The 23,421-nt window shown below is 35.2% G+C and overlaps 1 protein-coding gene across 1 annotated transcript in view; it reads right to left on the reverse strand.

Moving 5' to 3' along the window:
* Nucleotides 1–23,421, reverse strand: part of LOC129001408 (uncharacterized) — a 238,255-nt gene that overhangs the window by 122,603 nt on the left and 92,231 nt on the right. The window contains exons 18-20 of the mRNA XM_054428664.1: nucleotides 13,739–13,790; nucleotides 13,188–13,549; nucleotides 7,686–7,716 (exon numbers count right to left, since the gene is read on the reverse strand). Of these exons, the coding sequence (XP_054284639.1) occupies nucleotides 7,686–7,716; nucleotides 13,188–13,549; nucleotides 13,739–13,790 (445 nt within the window). The remainder of the gene's footprint in view (nucleotides 1–7,685; nucleotides 7,717–13,187; nucleotides 13,550–13,738; nucleotides 13,791–23,421) is intronic.

A 23,421-nucleotide genomic window follows, 5' to 3' on the forward strand; every position in this document is an offset into this window, starting at 1 on the left:
GTGCTGCGATTAGGGTTTAATATATTTGGACTTATCTAAAAGTAAAATATTTTCTGTGCTGTTTTCTGGGGAAATATTGAGGCACTATTTCAAATTATGACTAATACAGAATGTGGTGATTATTCAAACCAACAGTTGGTGAAATTAAACATCTACTTTTAAATTATATTTATTTGTAAACATTGTAGTTCCAAAAGTCAAACATTGGACCCCTTAAAACCCTCTAGTCCAGGAGCAAACTGCACATATCCAGCTTCCGTGGGATTTTTTGTGAAGGGAATGTGTGACTATGTGAAATCTCTTTATTATATGTCAAATAATGGTGAAGTACCGGGTGTTTACCCTCAAATTGCGGGGTTTGGTTTTTATGACGTCGTAAATCCAAGATGGCCGCTATGTGTGACATCTATTCATTTAATTAATAATAACTCTTTTCAGAGTATAATAATCAAATTTTAATTTACACCATTGAATTCAGCTCAAAAAATTAAACAATTCGGTGTTTTGAATCATGGCTCAATGACCATTGGTTACCGTGATATTGAAGACTGAAAACACAGAACATTGTCCCCATTTTATCCTTATGGGGAAAAATAAAATTGCATATCTCGCTTATTACTCAGCATATCTTAATAATAATTGGTAAGTGGCTTCATTTAGTAGAGATCTACTTGATTATGGCCTAAATCCCCAATTTTTACATTTCCGTGGCAGCAAACCTGCATACAAACTTCCAATGTTATTCTTATGGACAATCCCACGGAATACAGTTTGCCCCCCGACTACTCTGGGGTGGAGCCCTTTTGACGGATCTGCTCAAAGATTTACACAAACCATCCTTGAAAAATTCAGGTTTGGAGTCCATAAGGTACATACATACATACATTGTTAATGAGTAATTTTATATATATGTATGACCATTGATTAATCTTTATATTTGTGCTATAACTTATTTGTAAAGATTAAATGTCACATGTAAATAGTGATGAAAATGTTGTACTGAAATTGACTATTTTTATTTTGACTTTGATAATTGACAATTTAATATTGGTGCCGAAACTAAAAAAAAGAACCATGTCTTACAGAAAAAGTAAAAGAGAAGTTAAACCTCCAAAAAGGTATACCCCGAATCAGAATGAAAATCATGATACTGACAAATTATCAAAGAATGTTTCTGAGAATGGAAACAATGACACTCAAGGAATAGCATTGAGACAAACCAGCATCACTTCTATTAGTTCAAGGAAAACAAAAAGTAAGTCTACAACATCAAGCAACAGGAGACAAATGGAAATAGAACTTGAAAAATTGAAAAAACTGGAACGAGAAATTGAAGAAAAGGAGCTGGAAAGACAAAGACTGATAGAGGAGAAGGAAATGGAGCGACAACGACTGGAGAAGGAAATGGAGCAACAACGGCTGGAAATGGAGCGACAACGGTTGGAGAAGGAAATTGAGCGACAACGGCTGGAGAAGGAAATGGAGCGACAACGGTTGGAGAAGGAAATGGAGCGACAACGACTGGAGAAGGAAATGGAGCGACAACGGCTGAGAGACAAGAGGGAGCTAGAGCGACGTAAACAAATGCTGGAAATAAGGGCTTCTATGCAATCACTATTGGCAAATGGTAGTCAAGTCTGCAGATCTGAGGTAAGCATAAGTCAAAGCTTAATATCTCAGAGAGAGGAGAGAGAATCTGAGAGTAAAGTCGTAAAGTGGCTGAATGATAATGAACCGACAGTTCATCAGTGTTCATCAACCGCTATGACCACGGCTGCACAATTACTAGCAGATTCAGTCAAAAAAGCTATTCAACCAACCTCTCTTTGCCGCCAACAACTACCAAACTTTAGTGGTAGACCAGTGAGTGGCCTATGTTCTTTTCTGCATTTGAAAATACCGTAACATTGTATTCTGATGATGACAATCTAGCTAGACTTAGAAACTGTCTTGAAGGCGAAGCCTTTAAAATGGTGAAACCTCTTTTTGTTTCCAGTAAAAACTTGCATGCCATAATCAAAACATTACTGATGCGTTTCGGTAAGCCCGAGTTTATCATTGAGTCTATGATGAGCCAAACTAGAATGCTAGCCCCTGTAACTGAAGACGATATTGTTGGCCTCGTCGAGTTTTCTACAACCATTCTTAACTTTACCTCTATAGCCGAGTCCCTTCATATGGAGTACTACATGACAAACCCTCAACTACTCAGTGAACTGTTAGGAAAACTGCCTTATCAAATGAAGTACCATTGGGCTCAACATGTGAGCAGTATGTGTTTAACTAGACCTAGCCTAAGTGATTTTTCAGATTGGTTAGAGAGACAATGTTCTATCATGAGTATCTATTTTCATCCAAACGAGGACGTCCAGACTAGAAAGAAAAATGACTTCAAACCTGTGTTGACCAACTCCTCAAAAGCAGCAGTTCCCGCAGTTGGCCCACTTACCTGCGTGTTCTGTGGTGGTAAGCACGATAATGACAAAATGCTCTATACTTCGGTAAGCTGATATTTCCGAAAGGTGGAAAATGGTAGGTGAGAAAAAGCTATGCTTTTCTTGTTTCAAACGACATCAACTTAAATCAAATCTAAAAGAGCTTGCAGTATAAACGGTTGTGAGCTGTACTATCTCTGTACTGTAGTCTCTTACATAACTCCAATCTTGAAAGACCTCCAATGAAAAGAAATGAGGGAGGGTTAAAATCTAGAGATGAAGTAATCGGTAATCATTTTGAGAATAACATATCAAACCGTGTTTTGCTTCGTGTTTGTCCTGTCACGTTGTACGGTCCCAAGTCCCAGGTAGATACTTATGCCCTTTTAGACGACGGCTCGACTGTATCACTTCTGGATTCATCAATTGCCGATGAACTTGGTATCAAAGGTGAGATTGTTCCTTTGACAACATGTTGGTCTAACAACACAAGACACTTTGAATCTCAATCAAAGAGAATAGATTTAAAAATAAAAGGATTTTTACGAGGATGAAATCTTTACATTGAAAGGGGTTAGAACTCAGTCCAATTTAGAGTTACCACACCAACAAATAGACAGTGTCAAATTGAGGAAGAACTGGTCACCTAGACTCGATCAACCAACCTCTTCCATTAGCGAGTGTCAGGCCCACTCTCTTGATAGGCCAAGACAACTGTAATCTAATTCTAACCCGTAAGATTATTGAATGTCCTACTAGCGCCCCAGTACTGTCATGGTGCCTTCTTGGCTGGACTCTACATGGGAAGTGTGCACAATTCAGAGATCGTGTGGATGAGAATTTTACCCTACTCTCATATGAAGAATCTTCACTTCATGACATGGTAAAGAAATCCTTTGAATTAGAGAAATATGGAGAAACTAGATCAAATGACCTGAAATTGTCAAATGAAGAAGTACGTGGAGTGTCAATCCTTGAGGATACCATAAAGAAAACAGGAGATCGTTACGAAGTTGGTCTTTTATTGAAAGATGACGAATTTAATTTCCCTCCAAGCTATGACAATGCTCTGAGAAGATTAAATACTCTTGAAACGAAAATGGAAAAATATCAGGAATTTAAAGAGGCTTACACAATCAAGACTGACAAACATATGGAAAAAGGATATATAAGAAAACTCAGCCCTGAAAAGTTGCTATCATAACAGGTCAAACATTCTATCTACCCCACTTTGGAGTATCAAACCCGAACAAACCTAACACAATAAGATTGGTTTTCGATGCTGCTGCTAAATCTCACGGAGTCTCGTTCAATGATGCACTACTCAGCGACCCTGACTATTTGAATCCATTGCCATCTGTGCTGTTTAAATTCCGGTTAGAAAAATTTGCTATCGTGGGAGATGTAAAGGAGATGTTTCACCAAGTAAATATAAGAGATGAAGACGTTGACTCACAAAGATTTCTACAGACCCCCAGATACCTACATAATGAAAGCCTTCGGAGCAACATGTTCACCAAGCTCTGCACTGTTTGTTGTAAACCCACAATGCAAGACAGTTTCACTCTTTGTATACTGAAGCTAGTAATTCCATACTGACTAAAGAATATATGGACGACCTGCTAGATTCGACCTACACAGAAGAGGTAGCTAAACGACGTGTTCAAGAAATAATTGAGACACATAGGACACATGAGACACATGGAGGATTCCAAATTCGTAACTGAATGTATAACTAAAAACAAGTACTTACGAAAATTCCTGAAAACCTGAAAACCTGAAAGCCAGCCAAGCCAAACACTTGATGCCCGATACTCGACTTACTACAGAACGAGTACTTTGATTATGGTTGGACTCTGAATCCGACTGCTATTTGTTCCATCGCAATGTCGAAAAACTTGAATTTCTCGAATCTGAGTATCCGACGAAACGAGAGATTCTTAAAGCGGCTATGTTAATTGTTGATCCCCTAGGTCTGATTTCCCCTACCATATTGAAAAACAGACTACTGGTTAAGGATATATGGAGAACGAAACTAGGTTGGAATGATGTTGTGACAACTGAACTCAGTCTGAAGTGGAAAGCTTGGATGGATGAAGACAAACTAACTATTACACCTGGAATTAACGACTTGGCAACAATCGTAGACAAAAAAAATTATGAAAACAATGCACATAACACTTGGCCCCTTGGAGGAATATCTGCCCTGTACACCGGTCGAGGTGGACAAGTAAGAGTTGTTGACATCACAACACCAAAAAGTACTTTTCGGCGTCCGATGACATAATACCAGTCTTTCTTTGCCAGAATTTTTCTGTCTACAGCTCAACATGGATTCTATAGTGGCAGATCCTCAACGAAAAACTTAATAACATATCATGACGACATTACCACGGATAGTGTGTATATAGATTTCTTAAAGGCATTCGATAGAATCATCCATGATCACCTTATGGCTAAGCTTGGTATTTTGGGAGTGGCTGGACCTATGCTGAAGTGGTTTCGGAGCTAAATTAGTGGACGCTGCCTTATTGTGAGATATAATGGATCTGAATCTGAAGCCTTTCCTGTGTTATCTGGAGTGCCTCATGGCTCTCTTTTGGGTCCTGTACTGTTTTCAATCTTTATTAACGACCTAGTCCATGCTGTCAAGGATTCAAGAGTGTTGCTGTTTGCAGACGATGCTAAAATCTAAGTAACAACGAAAAGAAAGTAACAACGGACTTTGAATGTGAGGAGCTGCAGAGTGACTTGAACATTGTGCTGCGGTGGTGTTCGGAGAATGAGATGGAGTTGAACATATCTAAGTGCGTTGTACTCTCTTTCTCTCGGCACACGAATGTAATGGTGTTCAACTATACCTTATTCGGTTAGACTCTACACCGATCTTCTACAGTGAAAGATCTGGAGGTAACTGTTTCCTCGAATCTAAGTCCAGAACCTCACTTAAGAAACATAAGTAAGAAGGCTTATTCTGCTCTGGAATTTGTTGTCAGAATGTGTCGAGATGGGTTTTCAACTCCTGCTCTAAGGACTTTGTATGTGCAGCGGGTCCGCCCTTTGTTGGAGTACTGCTCACCAGTCTGGTCACATACAATGGTTTGAATACAACTCTACAAGTATGTTTGTAGGGAAGGCCGTGAATTATTCTGATAGCTCTCCTTTGAAGGCGAAAAAGGAAATGGGGTCTTGTGCTTTCACCACCCCATAGTGCAACTGCATATATCATGTGTGGATAAAGTACACCATAGTAAGCAGTAAGAAGGACCTCTTTGTTTGAAAATTTTGCTAGTTGGCGCAAAAGAAATATTCCTGAACTAATCTTTCTACAGACAGAATCAATGTGCGGGTTGAAACACAAGTTCTCGTCCAACAACAGACCCAGGAATTTTACTTGAGCAGGGGTTTCAGTTTCAGTATCGTCCAAAATAAAATTTTGTTTGTTTTTGGTTTTTCTAATTGAGAATTAAACAAGATGAGTTTTTGTTGGATTGATTTTTAGGAGATTTTCATCGAACCACTGCAACAAGCAACTGGCTTGTATAAAGGCACACATGTCTAGTTCGAGTCGGTTTGGGCTAGAGACAGCGAGAGAGGTGTCGTCAGCAAAAAGACATATTTCACCCCTTTGGAATCAACTTCACCCTTCTTAGAACAGAACATTTGATATCTTTACTGGTTTACTTTATTGGTTTCTTGTTTGTCTCCATAAAGCTTACACACAAACATTTGTAGGCGATTGAATAATTCCTGGAACAACCCAGCTATTTTCCAGTTCTTGAAATATTTTCTGACATTCTTTGTTCCTTCGTAACATTTTCAGTGCTGCAAACTTGCCTTTACCAGCAAAAACACTAACAGTGTCGCAGCCAGTGAAAGCGCGTAATCCAAATAGCGATTGACATACGTCTTGGCCCAAAGATTCCGCAATCTTATTAATGTCCAAATAAAGTAAATCGAAATGCCAAAAACATGTTGTTCAAATAAAAAACTCTGTATTTTAAAATTTAAAGTAATTTAAAAAAAGCTTATATATAGATAATGTTTTAATGTAAATTTATGATCTACATACAAAACTGAATAAAAAATACCCCCGCCGCAGCAAACCTGCAGACTTAGCGAATTTCCATTTCCCTGAATGGATTTACACTATAATGTCTCCTTAAAAATATCACAATTTATTCCCTATTTAAATAGAATCAGTTTTACACATACTTAGGTTTGCTGCAACAGGGAGGGTAAAAGTGTTTTGATGTAAAATGTTAATAGCTAGTAAGAAATAAAAACATTTTCCAAATTTGGGCAAAATATGTTTATAAACAAGCAAACTACAACAGTTTACTTATTCTCCATAAGAATAACATGGGAATTTTAAATTTACAATTTTTTGGAATTTTCTCCGTAACCATTAGGCACATTATAACGCTTCAATATACAAAATAATTTGTTTTTTAAGCTCTACAAAATAGTTTAGAAAGAAATTACAAAATTTTATGTTTTTAGGTCAAAAATGGGAAAAACCCATTTTTACCCCATAAAAGCCCCCATAAACCCTTGTTCCCATGGTCCGATCATGCTGGTTCGCGAACTCGTTCGAATAAACGTAGGTTTACACGTTTGTACCAAATTTCATCAAAATCGGATCATTTTTGATCGAGTTATCGCGCTAACGGACACATATATATATATGAATTTGATCGGATGGTGTTTTTGGCCTCTAGGGACCTCAAAACTAAAAAAAATCGGTCCCGGGTCCGAATCACATAAATTCTTGATCTAGACATAAAACTATACAAGAAAAACATTGATAGCACGTGCCACCTTGACTGGTACCTTCTTACAAATATATAAGACTAAATTCAATTTTGTTATATAAAACCTACTATTTTGTACATAAAGCTACTACTTATGCATTGCTATCACATATATTCTTAATCTACACATAAAACTATACAAGAAAAACATTGAAAGCACTTGCCACCCCAGGTGTTACCAAAATATCAATTGGCTCATGTACTATTAACGGAGTTGGACTTACATAGTGCTAATAATTTTATTTGGGTGTAAATAATTATACTTTAATAATTATACTACTATTTTCAAGCTTAAGACATATTATTTCATACAATATCAAATTTCTTGTTATGTTTATCTTGGATTAAATTTATATCTTCTACTAAAAAGGGATACCAATTTAGCATATTTTCTTAACAGATAAAAACACTATATTATAGTCTCATCATTACTTACTTTTCAGTGTGCATCCTTCCATTATAGGCTCCTAAAAAAGGTTTAAATATGAGTAAGATTTAAAAGATGTCAATACAAATTTTGCTAAATCTAAACATCATGCGTAAATTTTTTTTTTTAACAGATCTTGCGTGCCGCACTAAAACAACTGCTTTTACAGCTGACCTTTACTGAAAACATGGATAGGGATGCCCTTGTCAACCATTATGTCTTGATTTTAGTAAACGGTACTGTTCTAACGAATAGTTCATAAGTCCTGGTAGCCTTAAGAGGTCGAACAAAAATGTCTAACGATTAACTATAATAGATAATATAATATAATATAATATAAAGATAATATAGTAAAAATCACAAAACTATGCCAAGTAATAAAAAAAATTAAGTCGTTAAGTCAACTAACAACTAACTAACTCTAATGGACAGTGTTTGCTAATAGCTAACTCTAGATAACTAGTTGTTCTACCAGTGCTCCGCAAACAGGGACATTTTGTGGATCTTCTGTGCCTTGTCCACTGCAATCTGCTGGATGACTAGGTGTTTAATCAGACATATGATTTCCTTCCAATTGGAACTTATAATGCTCCTCCCAAACTATACAGTTCTTGTTTAAAATATAGGAAGAAAAATTCGTATGCATTATCAATTAATTACTGTATTATTTTAATTGTAGAAAGCTGAACTTAATATGTAATCAATTGGAGATACACAAATAAAAGGTTTGAACGCTAAAATTAAATACTATCCCTCATCATAAGAATAACGTACTGTACCTGTCAAGGTGCAGACAATTTATGGTAGTAATCAAAACGTTAACTCGGGAAAAAAATTTAAAAAAAATTATGAACAAAACAAATACAATAGCTTTACAATACAATACTCTTTAATATTTTAAATGCGATTCGATTCAACCCCTTAATAAGGGTTAGTGCCCTTAAGAAAGAAGTTTTCAGTTCACGTCAAGACCTTTCCTTCAAGTTTACGTTTGATATTGAGATAAATCATGACTGCAAGTAAATATAACTAACCACATGTTTAATATCAAAAATCAAAATAAATGTTGTATATTTTAACTAAATTACCTCTAATAATTTATTTTTGTAAAAAAATACAACCGACTTCAAACGCTCTAAAAAGAATGAAATAATTTCAATAAAGTAAACTTTTGTATTAGGCAAGCTCACGTATTTTAAGTCGGCGCGGCTCTATGATGATTTTTGATGCGAAATTGAAAGAGGCTGTCCATATTGCAGGTGACTATCTATAACTAAAGGTGTTAATCTGCATGTTTTTTTCATAGTTATGCGTTAAGTGTTATTTTATTACCGTAATCAGAGATCGGCATTATAGTGGTATTAACGAGTATCTTTAAAAAATTATAACGCATTTATATGTTTCTAGCTTGGAAAAGTAACGTTTTAATATAGCTTCATTTCCCTATCATAATATCAAACTAAATATTTTCCTATTCATATAGAACATTTGTGTGTGTTATTTTCATAATGCATTTATTCTGAAGTAAACATAAAATACAAGAAAATATTTCCTTTAGTATATAAACAAAACAGTTCAGTATGTTTTTTAAATATTTATGTTATCCAGCTACAATTTATTGATTTTCAAAATACACACACAATATTTAATTTCAATCATAATTGAAGTTTGAGCCGCGCCGACTTGAAATACCTGAGCTTGCCTAATACAAAAGTTTACTTTATTGAAATTATTTCATTCTTTTTAGAGCGTTTGAAGTCGGTTGTATTTTTTTACAAAAATAAATTATTTCACGATTTTTAGTGACTGTAAAATTTGTTATATATTAATTACTTGAGGATTTTTGATAAGCAAAACTGTTTGAAACAATCAAAAGTTCCACAGAACAATCATTATTTTAAAACTGCTTGAGTCACCTGTTCAGGTTACATAATCAATGGGTATGGAAATAAACATCTTTAGATATTCCTTAAGAAAGAAAGAGTTGTTCATTACATTAGGTCTAATGAGAAACTAATTGTCTTTTCTAGATACATTGAAATGTCAGATATCATCGTTTCCTCCAATCGGTGTACTTCTACATTATAAAAAGAAATACAGTAACGTCTCAAGCTTTTTGGAACAATATGAAAGTTATTCCTCAGCTACCAGCACCAAAAATCTCTCAAAAGTGGAAAATTGGTCGTTAACACCATAGTACCTTTCGTATAGTACCTTTGGAAAATATTATATGAAAGATTGGTTCAGCTAAAAGTGGTGTAAGTCATGTAGGGGGTTTTGTTTGCTCAAGATATAGCCTAGTCGAAATTGCGAATCATCTTCCTCTAGGACTTTCCGAAGCAGGCATAATAGTATTGATATGATATAGTAACTGGGTAGAGAATATCAATAAACATTCCACATCTGCAAATGCATGTTTAGTAATTAAAATATTTAACACTTTTAAGACAATTGACGACTATGCACTGTCACACTTCTTAGGTCGTGTAAGGAATAATTGCATTTGATTTATATTTAGACCTGTTTTACGAATGCTTTGGTTTTCACAATACACCTTTATTTGTCAATATCATACAGCTATTCACTGAAACATATTTTATTATGTTTTTGTAAGTCAGAATATTCAATACTAAAAACAGAATTACTGTATACACAAATCAGGTCAAACGTTAAAATACATTTTTTATAGTAACCAACACAAAATACATTTTACTCAATGTAACTCTAGGCTCCATGGCAATAAATAGTTTATTGATCAATATGAAGCAACTGTTTCATGAAGAATTGTCTGTAGCTTCATTTAAATGGTTTCAACTAACAGCTGTAGGAATGTTATTATTATTTATTGCCTTCTCTGCACAAATGTAAACAATCTGCACAAATGTAAACAAAATAAATGTTGAATATTTAAGGTTTTCAGAATTTTTCACCAAAACAAATATTATACTTAAACATAATATATAAGGTACCAAATAGAAACTCTCCTGGTTATTTTGGTGGTGGAACCACACTGATCGGTAAAAGAATCACAGAGAAATTTGTGAACATACATAGAAAAAAAAACATCGCCACAAACAAATTGAGAACCTCCTCCTTTTGTTGGTAGTGGGGAAGTCGGTTAAAAACTATGAATATTTATTGATTATATTCAACGAATCATGGCAAATAATTATATGAAAAATATTTAGATGTAATTATTATTATTAAAATAAGGTCCTAATAAGAAAGCTGTATTTAACAAGAACTAGCTGTTACCCACTGGCTTCACCCCGTTTTACATCATAGGTATTAATAAAACTATTGATTGGTTAAGTTAACCTGAAATAAACAAAATAAAATAAAAGAAACAAATAATCACACCTGATTTTAATAAGGCAATAAATTGAAAGAATAACAAACAAATAAGTACAGATGAGGTACTGGTATTTTTAACATTAGGCATATGAAAAGTTTCCTTTAGAAAAGAATTTAGACATTATTTTAAGGGCAATTTATGACATAATGGATAGTTTTGCGCAAGGTTTCTCGTCATGACGAACATTTTAAGTATATGGTTAATGGGGGTGTGACTTGCAGTTTTCTCAAAAGTTCATGGGTACTTTTGGCTTTATATAAAGATATACTAAAATGTATATATATGTACAAGTTCCCTGTATACTCTGTAGATGTACCATAGCCCGTAAGTGTTAGTGTTATATTGTTGAAGTAACCCTGGAACAAAGGGAAAGAAATGTGCTACAGTGTACCTTGGTGAAGAAAGGATGTGGCAGTCAAATCTTCAGTAATTTAATAAGTATTATTTAAAAGTATAATAAATTTAAAGAAGAAGAATAGAATATTCATACAACATAAACCTGAAGAAAGAAGATTATTACAGAAGAAAGCTGTTAATATTTAATATAAGTATTAAAACCATCAATAACAGTTCTAACAACCACCTTGTTCCTAGTGAACTATAATTTCTCCTCAAAAACATTTAACATCCTATTCAAAACTAATTTTATCAAAATTTGAAGCAAAATCATATTTTCAACTATAGTAATATATATTTACTATCTAGAAATTCAATTATAATTATATTTTTTCCATAGGCTAAGAACTCTTCTAAATTGCATTATTATTAGTTAAGGCTAAACTATTAAGGTAAATTAAGTAGCCGATTTCCGTGTAAAAGATCAGAATTGCATTACCCTAACTGGCTTGAAACTATGCCCTGAGCTAAAAGACTATTTGCTCTATCGAATTGTTAGTAAGCCCGTGAACCTGGCCTATAAAACCTATCTATAAAATCTAATTGACCTAGCCCATGAGAAATATTGTAAAGCGTATGATAGAATAAAATACTTTTGTGTTGTAACCAGCCTATTTTTCATTGGAATTTGAATCACTTATTATTTAGTCATGTAATCTCTTTCGCTAATCAAAACTAATAAAAATAAAATACCCCCGCCACAGCAAACCTGCAGACTAAGCTAGGTTGCTATTCTTGTTATTATTGTATAGTGCTATTTTTTTCCAATCATTTCATTATTGTTATTATATTTTTATGCCAAATAGTGCTATTTGCCAATGTATATTATTGTATAATGGTGTCTCCGTATGAATTAAATAAATAAATAAGCGAATTTACATTTGCCTGATTGGATTTACACTAAAATGTCTCCTTAAAAATATTACATTTTTTCACTATTTAAATAGCATTAGTTTAACGAGTATTTAGGTTTGCTGCAACAGGGAGGATAAAAGGTTTTTTTTGTGAAATGGTAATAGTTTAGTATAAAATTAATGCATTTTCCAAATTTGATCAAAATATGCTCATAAACAAGTCAACTACAACAGTTTACAATTTTCTCCATAAAAATAACATGGGTATTTTAAATTTAAAATGTCTTTTAATTTTCTCCGTAGCCATTAGGCGCATAATAACACTTCAATATACTAAATTGTTAGATTTTTTAAGCTCTACAAAATGGTGTGGAAAGGAATTGCAAAATATTATGCTTACAGGGTGAAAAATGGGAAAACCCAATTTTTACCCCATAAAACCCCCCATAAACCCCTGTTCTCATAATCCGATCATGCTGGTTCGCGAACTCGTTCAAATAAACGTAGGTTTACACGTTTGTACCAAATTTCATCAAAATCGGATGATTTTTTTCTCAAGTTATCGCGCTAATTGACACATATATAAATAAATATATATATATATATATATATATATATATATATATATATATATATATATGTATATGAATTTGAACGGATGGTGTTTTTGGTCTCTAGGGACCTCAAAACGAAAAAGTAAATCGGTCCCAGGTCCAGGTCTTACCATGAGTACTACGGTAATAGCTTATTCCCTATATGGGAAATTCGCTAAAAATAAGATCTAAAACCCAGTTGGTTGGGAGACTATGCAGTATTTTTGTACACAGCTTACAGTTTTCTCCATAGTTCGTGATCCTTATTAGCTTAATAAATATATTTCTAGGTTTAACATTTCTTTACATTTACCTGATTCCATTTTGAATTTTCCCAGGCGTTATAAGCAGGAAGATAGGTAACTCCCTTACATTTTCTACAAACGCTAAACCAGGCATCGGCTGATGATTTTACAAAGACATACTCTTCTCCACTTGTCTTGTCTCTTTTATCGATTGTAACAATTATTGATTCAGATGGAGAGTCTCCCTTGGGGGTGCAATCATGATTTGCTATTGTAAGAACGTGAACTTCGTCACTGAACACACTAGAGTAGTATTTGTTGTCCGATGATCGTTGGCAAAGTAGTACAAATCGAGGAGCGTATTTCTGTTTGTACATTGCTACCAGAGCCCATGACGCTGTACTAATGTCTTCCAGTATTATTTCCATACCTGAAAAATCGCACAACAGTAGATTTTCAGCTAAATTGTTTAGCTCAGTTATAGTTTCATGAATTCAATCGTCTGTTTTATTTTAAACTTAACATATAACGGCTTATTTTACATAGGTTACACTAAAAATTTTTCCAGAAAAATTGGGGCTTGATTTTAATTGCAAACTAAATACATAGTGTAACTTACTTTTAATAATATTCTTGCCTTCTATGTTATTGTTCTGGAGATGTCCAGTTTCCTAAAAAAGAAAATTCACTTAATTAAAGTTATACATTCCAAAGATTATTCCAGAGAGATATGAGAATGACGAAGCCCAAACGATATATCTTTATATCCAAACGAATTCGTGGAGAATTAACTGAGTATGGAGTTTTAAGAATAGACACTGGGCGCACACTGATCCAGCATTTCACCTAAAGCAAAATATTCTACAACGCTTTGCTTCAAGTGTTTTCCTTCTTCAGCGCTCATCGAGTGTGCGGTAGGTTCAAGCACGTCGCAGTATATTTTCAAACAACAGAATTATTTGTTCATTCGTTTCTACAGTAGTGCCTCAACATGTTTGACGAGGAAATCAACGTTGCCATTACTGTACGGCAGGTTTTACAAACGCTGGACCATGAAGACAGGAAAACATTATGTTCACACAATCAATCAGGGGACAGCCATTAGGTCTTTCTTCTCAGAAATTAAATCAGATACAAGATAATTTAACAATTCAAATTTTTTAATATGAGTGAAGTGAGAGTGGTCAGTGAGAATAAGGAATATAATAATGTGTGGTGTGTGAAATAAAATGATTTTTTATGAAATTATAAATCACAGTTTTTTATTACATATTTTTGTTTATTTGGACATGCTGAATAACGTGACAAAGTTTGTTCATATGGACTCTCCTATTAAGTCCAATGCTTTTCTTCAAATTAGCCATGAAATCCACTCGAAATGCCACCCAACCCGGTACGGAAATCAATAGTTTTATTTAATACTGTACTTATGAAGTACATAACCAAGCATCTTAGAAACTTGTAGGTTGTTTCATAAAATATCAAATACTAGAGTACCCGTGTGGCTCAATGAGCCGCATAGTATGAAACATAACGCCGAGGAAAAGGTTATGCTGAAATTCGAGTAATTCTAGTTACATCTTAGAGTTGTTTAAAGACTTGTTAGAAACTAATTTTAAATGTCTGTATTTGCATCATCAAGGTTCACCTACATTATTTCTGCTCTCAGTTTTAACTGATAACTAACTTCTAATGAATGCTAAATGATCTGTTTCAAATTGAGTTAACATGATGCTACAAAGTTTTTCCACCATTGAGAATTGAAGAAAACTGTTGCCTTGCTGATAACCTGTGTTACGTAATTTAAGTTGGGTCATTTTATTTCTTTGACTTGAGACATCCCCCTGGATCAACGAATTTTCTCCGTAGAGAATCCTGAAAAGTGGGTTAATACAGTATCAACCATTTCATCTGCACCATTTTTAACCACCACAAACTCGGGGTTACCAACTGATCAGCCATAATCTGCTTTGAATAGGCTAAGGCAGCAACGCCATTGAAAGATGGTTAACGTATTTTAACGTGTTGTCTGTCAGTCACAGTATAAGCCCCGCATCAGAACGTTCTCACGTTGTTCAGTGGAGTTTCTATTACGGTAATCCTGTCCAAAAGTTTTGAAAGTATGGATTCATTTGTCAAAATAGGTTGGATAACTCTTGTAGCTTTAAGATTTGGTTAGCAATTTTCATTTTTCTCTTTTAGAACAGTGTATATTATTTGCCTCTCCTGAATCATGAAAATAAACTTGACCGTAACTACTCTACCGTTGAATACATAAACACTAATTCCTTCACTTATGTTTGGTCTAATATTGCCACTAAAACTTTCAATAGCAAATGAGTTTTTAAAACTTCTTATTTTTTACTTGATATGTCTGGATTGTGTTGGTGAATTCAGTCAAAATACTTTGTATATAATTGTCCGAGGAACTGGCAACATAACCTAGAAGTAAACAATCCATTTGCGTTTTTCCCAATTGAAGTAGAGAAAAGTAAACAATAAAAACATAAGGTCCGCCAAGATTTGGTATAATCTTACTACTTGAACTTATCATAGTCAAGGCATTATTATAGTTTCTAATAAATGTTTTGAAATATCTCGATCTGTCAGTGTCAGAAGTTAACATTTCTTGCATGCATGCATTCATTTAATCTGACATTAGGCAAGTGTACTTCACTTTACCACCGTGACAGCGGTATGTGCTTCGTATATTTTATCACTTCCAAAGTAAGTTGCATAGCAGAGCTGGCAAATATTATTTATCTCACCAAGTGAATGTGTATCTGGATGGGTATCTGTTGGACCTCTCTTTTTCTACTCTCCTCAGTCCTCATACACCTAACATATCTTATCATTAATGAATTGTCTCATCCTACCATTATCAATATTTATCCTTTGAACTTGAGGCATTTTCTGTTCTTCTAACAAAACTGATTAACTGTTTAACTTGTTCTTAACCTACTGAATATTACAAACATTAATATTTACTCCAAAAAAGCTAATGAGTTTCTTTTTATAAACAGCGGTTTTTGTTTTAAAATTTGTTCTATGTATTTCTTTTGGGGAAAACTTGGCCTTTGAGAGGGTCTCACGCCCTTAAGAGTAGTAATTTTAAAATTCTAAAACCTTATTGCAAAACTCCACATTGAGACGAATTTTTTGACACCTTAAACGTTGAAATTGGTCCACTAATAAGAGAGGAGTTGCGTTAACAAAAAATGGCTTCACGTATTATTATATACTAGGTGAAACCCGTCGAAATCGACGGTTACTTTCCAGGCTTACGATAATTAATCTAACTGCGATAAATTGAGTGAAATTATACATATTTTGAGCATTTAGCATTGTTTGAATATTAATGAGTGTAAAAACAATAATGCCATTAATTGCGTTAGTTAGTAAATATTTTTGATCATTCCACGAATAAAATATTTCCCATACTGTACGTCATCGGAGTTGTGAGTATGCTATCTGGTATCTCTTCCTTTGGAAAAACCTTTAAATAGGTACCTAGTATTGAAATCGTTTTGGTGGATCTTTTGTAGTTAAACACTCCCGTGATTTCATCAGTGTTATGCAAATTAATCTATGAATTTATTTGAAAAAAGAAAATCTGTTTGTTGGGAAGACACTTTCTAACTTCAAAGGGAGGTACATCCGTTACAGTGCAAGTTTGGTTTTTCCTTCGTCACGTCGCGTCAGTTCATTACGTACTTCTGTGCCAATGAATAACCCTCTAGCACAGTTTTAAGTAATTGGTTGTGAGGTTACTGTTAAAGCTGGCATTCCTTGACATGGGGGATGTCAGTAAGTTGTCTCAGCCTTATCAGTTACATCAAGTTGTCAATATAATCTCTCTACGGAATGTTAGGTGTAGTTGAATATACTTTAAGTGAAGTTGGCTTTTATTCTTGAACTGTTAGGGGCCTCCTCATTCATATGCTAAAAATAATGTAAATTGGCTGTTACGTAAATATTGATGTTTACATGCATTGTTAATCAACGTATCTTATAAATGATGATGTGATCTAGTTTAAAAGGATGATCTTTCAGTCATGACAATAGCTGCTTAGACTCATTGCTGTATTTACTCATTGGGCCATTTTTACAGCCAAAATGTCGTGTTATTTTCAATAATGTTACCAACCCAGTGGGCCATGGTCCGTAATATAGGCCACTGTGAAAAAATATAAGGAAAATAAGGTGTTAAAAAGGCAGACACCAACTCGTAAAATAGATTTCAGATGATCAATAAGAAATAATTGTAAGAGTTATTGTGATAAAAGGATTTTCCACTGATTTCGTAAAATAACTTTATATTGCAAAACATGACATGATACAAAAGACAATCAATTCTAAAATAAGAAAATAACATTGCAAATACTTCTTTTGGACAATTCAGTAACTCCCAATAAATGTGTGTTGTTTAAAATACAATTTTAAAATTACCAGCTGTTTTATTAAAAAGTATTATCCACCTGACCAAAATGTAAACAAATCTGTGGAGGGATCTTTAAAGGCTTCTGGGGCAGAGCCCTAGGCTAATTTACTTCGTTTTTCTTTTGATAACTCATCTACAGACCAAAGACCTTTCTTTGGACACCTCTACCAAGTTTCTACGCCCAGCCGTTCTCTCAAATTAGAGGAGGCAAAGTTTCCAATTAAATATTTTGATTCCCCCATGTTAATCTTATGGGAGAAAACCTAACTTTGATGGAAGATCCTGCCCAAATAAAGATATCAAAGAACGAAAAACACTTTGCAAAACTACAGATTAGGGCAATTCTTTTGACACCTTAATAATCAAAATCGGTCCAAAAATGAGGGAGGAGTTCTGTTCACAAAAATCGGCTTAACGTATTATATATATATATAGAAGATATATATAGATATATAGATATTATCCTAATCCTTATTCTATATCTATAAAAGAGGAACTATGTATGTATGTGTGTATATATGTATATACGTTATGGACTCCAAAACCGCTCGACAGATTGTAATGAAACTTTCAGGGATTGTTAAGCATCTTTCAAGGATGGTACAATTAAAGTTTGGTGCATATCCGTCAAAAGGGCTCTGCCCCAGAGGGTTTTAAGTGGGCCAATGTCAGTCTTTTTGATCTACAATGTTTACAAATAAATATAATTTAAAAACAGATGTTTACTTTCACCAACTGTTTTGTAGGTTTGAATAATCACAACATTCTGTATTAGCATTAGTCATGATTTGAAATAGTGCCACAGTGTTTCTACAGAGTGCAGCACAGAAAACTATTTTACTTTTTAATAAGTCCAAATGTATTAAACCCCAATCGCAGCACGCCTGTGCACTCAACAACGTTTAAATTCTCCAATGTTAAATATTAAAACATAAAAACCTTTATCAAAGTATTATAAACGTAAAAGGGATGACTTTTTTTTAATTTATGGCAACAGCTAATTTGCAACCAAAAGGTGAGTGAGCGTAGCGAACGAACATCAACCTGGAGGCGAGTAAGCGTAGCGAACGAGCTAACCTGAAAACAAGTGAGCGCAGCGAACTATTTACAACCTGAAGATGAGTGAGCGTAGCGAACAAACTTCAACCGGGACGTGATAGAGCAATGCGAATACTTATGAAGTTAAGCGGGGCAAAGCCCGCGGGTACAGCTAGTAATATTATAAACTAGGGGAAACCCGTCGAAATCGACGGTTACTTTCAAGGCTTACGTTAATTCATATAACTGCGATGAACTGGGTGAGATATATATATATTGAGCATTGTTCAACGAGTAATAAGTGTAAAAAATAACAATATTGCGTTAGTTGCCAAATTTGGTTGTTCATTCAATGATTAAAATATTTCCTATCCTGTACGTCATCGGAGTTATTATTAGTATGTTATATGGTATATCTTCCTTTGGTAGAACCTTTAAATAGTATTTAAATCGTATTGGTGGAACCTGTAGTTAAACACTTTCGCGACTTCATCAGTGTTTGAGAAAAAATATATGTTTGTTGAGAACACACGTTCTAACTTTAAAGGGAGGTACATCCGTTACAGTGTAAGTTTGATTTTCCTTCGTCACGTCGCGTCAGTTCATGTCGTACTTCTGTGCGAATGAATGAACCCTCTAGCTTTGATAAATTGACTATGGGGTTACTGATAAAGCTGGAATTCCTTGAATTGGGGGATGTCAGTTAGTTGTCTCGGCCTTATCAATAACATAAAGTTGTCAATATAATCTCTCTACGGAATGTCAGGTGTAGTATACATGAAGTAACGTTGGCTTTTATTCTTGAACTGTTAGGGGCCTCCTAGTTCATATGATCTTGGCGGCTTCATTGGCAATACATAATGCAAATGACATAGCAATGGAACATTTCCAAAAACCAAAAATAGTGTAAAATGGCTGTTACGTATATATTGACGTTTACATATTGTTAATCAACGTATATGATAAATCTTAATCCTTTAATACGTTTTTTTATGGCGACCATTCATAGTAGTTAAGCCAAGTATGAATGGAGATGAGTTTAGCATGAGTGGCACGATCTTGAAGTCTTGTTAGTGACTAAGGCAGACATTCCTTACATACAGCTGTTAATTAATAGCCCATACAGCAAATGGCAACCAAGGGACCTACAGTTTATTTATTTATTTTTTTACATTGGTATTCATGAATTGGTATAATTATCAGGATAGCACTGCGTCTCACCCGTCCCAGTCAAAGGATTTTGTGATCTAGTTTAAAAGGAATATGACCTTAATGTCACGACAGTAGCTGCTTAAATAGTATTTTCTCTTTGAACCATAGTTTACAGCCAAAATGTCGTGTTATTTTCAATAATGTTGCTAATTCAGTGCGCCAAAGTCCGTAATATAGGCAGGTGCAAATAATTTGTCATGGGGTACTATTTTAGGCAATGATTCTAAGTTTGGATTTTATTAGACACAATAAGAGCAGATATTTCTACATAAATATTTGATATTTTGTATAATAGTATGATAAAATGTAGGCAAAAGTGGCGAAAAAGGCACACACCAACCCGTACAATAGATATAAAATAGTTCAATAAGAAATAATTTAAGAATTGCTGTAATAAAAGGATTTTCCACTGATTTCGTAATGGAACGTTATATTGCAAAACATGGCATGATAAAGAAGAAAATCAATTTTAAAATCAGAAAATAACATTGCAAATACTTATTTGGTAGAATTCAACTCCCAATAAATATGTGTTGTTTGAAATACAATTTAATAAAAATGAACAGCTGTTCCCAGCTGTTTCAAAGTATTATTCTCATGACCAAAATGTAAACAACTCTGTGGAGGGATCTTTAAAGGCTTCTGGGGCAGTCCTAAGGGATTTTGTTTAGTTTTTCTTTTGATAACTCATCTACAGACCAAGACCTTTCTTTGGACACCTCTACCAAGTTTCTACGCCCAACCGTTCTCTCAAATTAGTGGGGTTTAAAGTTTCCAATCAAATTTTTAGATTCCCCCATGTTAATCTTATGGGATAAACTCCAACTTTGATGGCCTGAGGGGCAAAGCCCGAGGATTTTCACTACATGAATTGGTGAAAGGGGGCGTCTACACAAAAAATACTTTATTTTGACACGTCGTTTGTAAAAATCCGTCCATTATTAACGGAGGAGTAGTGTTTTGTTGAGCGGAGCGAGCGAAGCGAGCGAAGCTCTTATACGTCGACTTTTATGCATTTCGTAATACGCAAACTCCTCCTAGACGGCTGAATCAATCGTTTTCAAATTTTGCATGGTGATAAAGACCATATCGGTGAGTGCCAACATCTATATAGCGTTAAAAAAGTCTCTCAGGAATCCGTAGAAAAATGAAACTGAAAATCACATTTTTTTAACATTAGTCTTATGGGTTGCTAGGTAACCATGTTGGCTGAATTAAATAACAAGTAAAAAGTAAACAAAAGATTTGAAGTTTTAGCATGTGCTCATAATAAGCCAACTACCCACAGTATACTAGGAAATTACAAATACAGTACAAAAGGAAAAACATCACTTGTTAATATTGAGCAAAGATTATACTTAAGATTACTCGATACATTGTAGTCAAGGGTAGCGGTGCGAAGTCTAGGATCTGTTTATGACGAATACATGAAGGTATCTGCAATCCTAAAATGCTATGGGAAGGGAAGGAAACAGGTCCGTGACGTAGGAAGTAGTGAAGGAAGTAGTATAGGCAATCATAAAATGCTATGGGAATAGAGGGAAACAGGTCCGTGACGTAGGAAGTGATGAAGGAAGTAGTAAATGCGAGCAGTCCGGAGTGTGGGGACTGTTTATGACGATAAGATTAGGGTATCTGCAATCCTAAAATGCTATGGGAAGGGAGGAAAACAGGTCCGCGACGTAGGAAGTGGTGAAGGAAGTAGTCAAGGCGAGTAGTCCGGAGTGCGGGAACTTTTTATGACGATTAGAATAAGGTATCTGCAATCTTTAAGTGCAATAGGAAGGGAGGGAAACAGGTCCGCGACGTAGGAAGTGGTGAAGGAAGTAGTCAAGGCGAGCTGTCAGGAGTGAGGGAACTGTTTATGGCGATTAGATAAGGGTATGGGCAATCCTAAAATGCTATGGGAAGGGAGGAAAACAGGTCCGCGACGTAGGAAGTGGTGAAGGAAGTAGTCAAGGCGAGCTGTCAGGAGTGAGGGAACTGTTTATGGCGATTAGATAAGGGTATGGGCAATCCTAAAATGCTATGGGAAGGGAGGGAAACAGATCCGTGACGTAAGAAGTGGTGAAGGAAGTAGTCAAGGCGAGCTGTCTGGAGCGTGGGAACTGTTTATGATGATTAGATTAAGGTATTTGCAATCCTAAAATGCTATGGAAAGGGAGGAAAATAGGTCCGCGACGTAGGAAGTGGTGAAGGAAGTAGTCTAGGCGAGTTGTCCGGAGTGTTTGAAATGTTTATGACAATTAGATTATGGTATCAGCAAACCTAAAATGCTACGGGAAGGGAGGAAAACAGGTCCGCAACGTAGGAAGTGATGAAGGAAGTAGTCAAGGTGAGCTGTCCGGAGTGTGGGAACTGTTTATGACGATTAGATTAAGGTATTTGCAATCCTAATGCTATGGGAAGGGAGGAAAACAGGTCCGCGACGTAGGAAGTGGTGAAGGAAGTAGTCAAGGCGAGTAGTCCGGAGTGTGGGAACTGTTTATGACGATTAGATTAAGGTATCTGCAATCTGTAAATGCAATGGAATGGAGGGAAACAGATCCATGACGTAGGAAATTGTGTAGGATGTAGATGTGTGGATTTATGCATCTCCAATACTACGGTGCTTTCAGAGTGAACTAATGATTTTCCCCGAGCAAAGCTCGGTCCCCAGGTACTATAATCAAATGACGACACTAGCTTGAGGTTCGTGACGTATGAAGAGGTTAAGGAAGTAGTAAAGGTGAACAGTCTGGAGTATGGAAACTGTTTATGACGATTAGATTAAGGTCACAACGTTCCTAAAATGCTACGGAAAGGGAGGGAAACAGGTCCGCGATGTGGGAAGTGGCGAAGGAAGTAGTAAAGGCGAGCTGTTCGGAGTGTGGGATCTGTTTATGACGATTAGATTCAGGTATCTGCAATCTTAAAATGCTCGGGACGAGAGGGAAACAGATCCGCGACGTAGAAACAGGTGAAAGAAGTAGTAAGGTGAGCAGTGTGGAGTGTGGGAACTGGAAACCGTTTGTAGCAGTTTTAATGTATCTGCAATGCTGAAATGCTATGAGAAGGGATGGAAGCATGCCCAAGACATAGGAAATTGTGAAAGAAGTAGTAAAGTCTAGCAGTACGGACAGTGGGGATGTTTGTTGCAATTAGATTAACGTATCTAAAATACTAAAATGCTATGGAAAGCGATGAATACAGGTCCACGACGTAAGTGGTGAAGGAAGTAGTAAAAGCTGGCAGTGCAGAGTGGGGGAACCGTTTGAGCAGATGGATAAATGAGTTTGTAATACTTAAAAGGTATGAGAAAGGAAGGAAACAGGCCAATGACGTAGTAAATGGTGAAGGAAGTAGTAAGGCTAACAGCGCAGAGTGTGGGAATTGTCTTTGGCAATTAAATTAATGTATCTGCAATCCTAAAATGCTATGGGAAGAGAGGGAAACAGGTCCACGACGTAGGGTGTGGTGAAGGAAGTAGTAAAGGTGAGCAGTGTTGAGTTTGGGAATGGATTAATTTATCTGCAATGCTAAAATGCTACGGGAAGAGACTGTAGACTGTAATATGTTAAAATGATTACGAAGCACAAATCGATACATATTTTCGATACATGCAATCGTTT

This window comes from Macrosteles quadrilineatus, unplaced genomic scaffold (genome assembly GCF_028750875.1).
Source record: "Macrosteles quadrilineatus isolate MER2022 unplaced genomic scaffold, UCM_ALF_1.0 Scaffold_8__2_contigs__length_117827958, whole genome shotgun sequence".
Taxonomy (NCBI): Eukaryota; Metazoa; Arthropoda; class Insecta; order Hemiptera; family Cicadellidae; genus Macrosteles; species Macrosteles quadrilineatus.